The sequence below is a fragment of the Sinocyclocheilus anshuiensis genome, unplaced genomic scaffold, assembly GCF_001515605.1.
Source record: "Sinocyclocheilus anshuiensis isolate Anshui unplaced genomic scaffold, SAMN03320099.WGS_v1.1 scaffold333, whole genome shotgun sequence".
NCBI lineage: Eukaryota > Metazoa > Chordata > Actinopteri > Cypriniformes > Cyprinidae > Sinocyclocheilus > Sinocyclocheilus anshuiensis.
The window spans coordinates 700,355-704,567 of NW_015539871.1; the positions used below are offsets into that span (position 1 = coordinate 700,355).

The 4,213-nt window shown below is 35.8% G+C and overlaps 1 protein-coding gene across 2 annotated transcripts; it reads left to right on the forward strand.

Moving 5' to 3' along the window:
• The first annotated feature begins 722 nt into the window (after positions 1–722).
• LOC107685199 (serum amyloid A-5 protein-like) lies at positions 723–1,920 on the forward strand. Of its 2 annotated transcripts, XM_016481711.1 has the most exons (4): positions 723–1,010; positions 1,203–1,300; positions 1,398–1,536; positions 1,723–1,920. In XM_016481711.1, the coding sequence occupies exons 2-4, from the start codon at positions 1,213–1,215 to the stop codon at positions 1,865–1,867; spliced, it is 372 nt and encodes a 123-aa protein (XP_016337197.1). In that variant the 5' UTR covers positions 723–1,010; positions 1,203–1,212; the 3' UTR covers positions 1,868–1,920. The 2 variants fall into 2 exon arrangements, with proteins under 2 accessions (XP_016337197.1, XP_016337196.1); XM_016481710.1 differs by lacking the exon at positions 723–1,010 and having other exon boundaries at positions 1,195–1,300.
• The last annotated feature ends 2,293 nt before the right edge of the window (positions 1,921–4,213 follow it).

Below are 4,213 nucleotides of genomic sequence, written 5' to 3' on the forward strand. Positions count from 1 at the left end.
TACTACAGCGAGAATAAAAGTTACGCCTTCTTTCTTTGCGTGAACATTTGGGCGGCGTTATGCAACTCTTCCCACATCGTGACGTAGACATGTGGGGCATGGGCGTAGCTTGTGGGGGGGCCAGGGGGGCCTGGCTCCCCCATAGCGATTTAAGAATTTTACTAAATATTTATTTATAAAGTTTTTTCTATGAAGTAAAAATGCATATAATGCAGTTAATAATACATGTAAAAGTGAATACGTAAAAGTTAATACATTTTAAATTGTTATTGTAAGTAAATTAATAAATCAAAACAAACTTAACCCTCTACCGCATGGTGTAGCCATATGGCAACATACTCTTTGTGTTAATTTCAATTGCTCTGAAGCCGCATTGACAACAAATCAGTTAAGCGAATTGACGAATTATATAACATATATGTTGTGCTCATCATTCCACCATGTGGATGTAGTGTGCATGACTAGCATGTTGTCATAATACATACTGGTAAAAAATGTATAGCCTGAATGCAGTGTAAGTCGCTTTGGATAAAAGCGTCTGCTAAATGCATACATTTTTATTAAATTAATTATTAAATTATGAATAAAAGACATATCAAGCCACAACGCCTGGCATTTTTTACATAGGCTATAACTATTTTTATTTAAATATATTAATTGTTCTGCTGCATTAATTCCACTTTTATACTTTTATACTTTGCGGGAGTTAGGTTAAGACAGATGTGCGATTGTGTGGTTTGTTCCCGACCCTGTCGATCAAAAGCAGATTTGGGTCTCGAAACACTTGTGAAACGCCCTGATGCTTTGACTCGCCTTAGTCACGTGACATGGGTGTTTCGAATCACACTTCGGAGCAGTGTTTCGAAACATCTGCGCTTCGGGATCTCGACACCGTGTCGAAACGTCAGTTTCGTGTCAGCCATCCCTATAAATTAGGAGCTCTCTGAGAGGATTCTTAGAATCTTTAAGAATACGGGCCCTGATGTGTCTGAACTGAGCGAACCTGAGAGGTAAGAGACTGACTGATCCAACCTCTTTCTTAATGCAAACATGTTAAGTTATAGATGGTTTATCTATAGCTGCACTCTTATCTCTCTGTGATCTACAGAGATCATTCTTTACCTATGGAGATTTTAAACTTTTACTGTTTGTGGCATGGTTAATATTACCATGTGCTCACTGTTATATCTTTATATGTTCAGCTCTGTAATCATGAAGCTTCTTCTTGCTGTGCTGGTGTTGGTTTTGGTGGTCGAGACCCAGGCACAATGGCACCAATACCCAGGACAAGCCATCGATGGTCATTTATTTTTCCTTTTTATCTGCATTTACTCTTGTCATGCACTCAGTTGAGTCAGTTTGCAGGCAGATTTTAACCACTTCACTGTGTTTTGTAGGTGCAAAGGATATGTTTTGTGCTTACCAGGATATGAGGGAGGCCAACTGGAAAAACTCAGACAAGTATTTCCATGCACGCGGGAACTATGATGCTGCAAGCAGGGGCCCTGGAGGCAGATGGGCAGCCGAAGTGATCAGGTATGTCTGATTTGACATGATTTTATTCCTTAGAGATTAATTTGAGCATTTATACTGAGCAGGAATGATTGCTCCCTTGCACTATAATGCAACAGCAGCTCAATGTGCTATTATGGATGTTTACATTATTTTTGAGAATTTTGAATATTATGTTATGTAATTAAATTATTGTTCTGATATGTGCAGTAATGCAAGAGAGGCTCTGCAGGGATTGGGTGATTCGGGCCGAGGTAAAGTGGACTCTGAAGCTGAGCAGGAAGCCAATCGCTGGGGACGTAACGGCGGTGACCCCAACCGCTACAGACCGAAAGGCCTTCCCAATAAGTACTGAAAAGAAGATCATCAGTGCGATAGAAAATGACTGAAATCATTTTACTGTAATACTGCTTGATTCAGTTTTGCATAAAAAAAACATTTCACTTTTTTACTACATCTTGACAATTATCTTTAACTAAATCTGCATTTACGACATGAAAAATGCAATCTTTAAGTTTTAGCATCATTCAGTCTATGTAACATGCTATAGTGTCTGAATAAAGCAAGCAAATTCATTTGTAGTTTGTGTGTCTGTTTTCATTACGTCACCTCCAGCTGGTCACTCAAGCACATTTATCTACCAACATCTTTGTCTTGACTGGGCATTAATTAAATCTGCATTTATTACATCAAAATGCAATCTTTAATGTTACATAGCTAGCTTTGATTTACAATCAAATAAAAGGTTGAGCCTCATTTTTATCAAGAATATTGACTGCTTGCACTGCATTTCTGTTCAAAAACTATATACTAAAGTTCTAAACTAAATTTGAGAGGATCTTTATCCATCTGATCCTCTCTGTCATAATGGAGGGGTATATAAACCAATGCTCACTCAATGATCTCAATCGTGAGATCAAAGTCTATTGAATATGTTTTAATATCTGAGTAAACAATTTCAACCATTTGTATGTCTATTTTCATTCACCTCACTTATTTTGTTTTATGATGGAGCTCCACTGGCTGGTCCCCCAAGGACACTGATCCACAAACTGTCAATAATAAAAAAAAAAAGATAAATAATGATTTCTGCACAAAATAAACTAAAAATGATTAATTGTACATAGAGATTGTAGCACAAACTAATTTGTAGGCTATCTCTGCAGTAGGCTAAATGCTAAAATTTGGTAACATATTCCAAAGTTTTAACAACAAGTTACAGGTGCATCTCAATAAATTAGAATGTCGTGGAAAAGTTCATATTTTACAATATTTTTTGTTTTAGATATTTTTTATATATTCCCACCTTGCAGCGTCCTATGTTGTTTAATGCTGTTGTATCCGATGTACTTGGGCATTCAAACTTATGTTAATAAGAGTCTTAGAGTAAAAAACGATTTTTACCAAAGTTTCCAAGTGAAAGTGAAAGTGTGAGTGGTAACACTATACAAGTGTTGGCCACATGTGCAGGCATCTGGAATTTTCATCCCTTACGTAACACAAATATATGGGAATATACTGCAAAATATAATGCTATATATTACACAATACATTTGGGAAACCCGTGCTTATACTTTTCAACATGTATACTTTAGCAATCTATCTATGCATTGACAAAATGTCTGTATATTGATACATACAAATATATTTAGAAATGAAGACAAAAACACATCTAATATTCACAAAGTTTGATCCTTTATTGAGTATATATTGGACATACATGTTCCAAATGTGAATGTATGTATACATTTACACACACATTCACAGAATGACTTACAGCAGATTTCTAGTTCCCAGCATGCTTTTCTCCTAACTGTTAAAGGAGAGTAACAATTTTAAAATGAAGTGCTATTTCATGTGTTTTTGCTCAATATTATAATAGTGGGAGATCTGTTAGTGTTTAAGTAAGGGATAATCAACGGCTAGCTGTGCATTAAACGATTTGAATGCACGATGTGGAGGCGAAGAACCACCCGACGTGCAGCCGACGCGCAAAGTGCATTCAAATCGTTTAATGCACAGCTAGCCGTTGATTATCCCGCTTATGCCATGGTCATTTGCCAGCATTCACATATTAAAGATAATAATGTTTGCGCTGGAATATCTGACCGGAACGATAAAAATGACGGTTATTTTCGTCAGTTACAACTTGTTAGATGTAGCATTCTACTCGCTTTAAATAAGACAGAGCAGACAAATATATTAAGTAGTGCAGTAAGATTACATTTATTTGAATTAATTATAGCATTTATTTGAATTAACTGTTGAGCGAGAAAGAGATGTGTGTGTGAAGTAGCCTACCTGCGCCATAGTGTTACTTTCGCTGCTGAGAAATATAATGTAGCAATTTAAGCTTAGGCATTTTATACAGGCGAAGGGCAGTGTTGACAACAGCTTATGTGCTCCTGAATGTAATTCAGACACGGTTGGGTGGCAAAATTGAATTTATTTGAATGAATTATAATAAATAGTTATTAGGCTACAATAGTTCTTCAAATACATCAGTTCTCCCCATTCAAAATAAAGACAAATAAATAAAGCAGTGCTACATTAAGTTTAATGAAATGCATTTAATTAGATAAAAACGAGAGAAAAAAATCAAAAAGTCTAGCTGAAAGTTTTGGCTGAAAGTTATTTTTTTTTAATTTTATTTTATTAGTGTACTTAATGGATGTTGAACTCCACATTTCCATTGATTGTA

What these genes read in the sequence shown, in the direction of transcription:
- LOC107685199 (XM_016481710.1), top strand. Translation starts at nt 1,195, where the DNA reads ATGTTCAGCTCTGTAATCATGAAGCTTCTTCTTGCTGTGCTGGTGTTG. An exon ending in CCCAGGACAAGCCATCGATG is followed by an intron (nt 1,301 to 1,397) that starts GTCATTTATTTT and finishes TGTGTTTTGTAG; the next exon opens with GTGCAAAGGATATGTTTTGT. An exon ending in TGGGCAGCCGAAGTGATCAG is followed by an intron (nt 1,537 to 1,722) that starts GTATGTCTGATT and finishes TGATATGTGCAG; the next exon opens with TAATGCAAGAGAGGCTCTGC.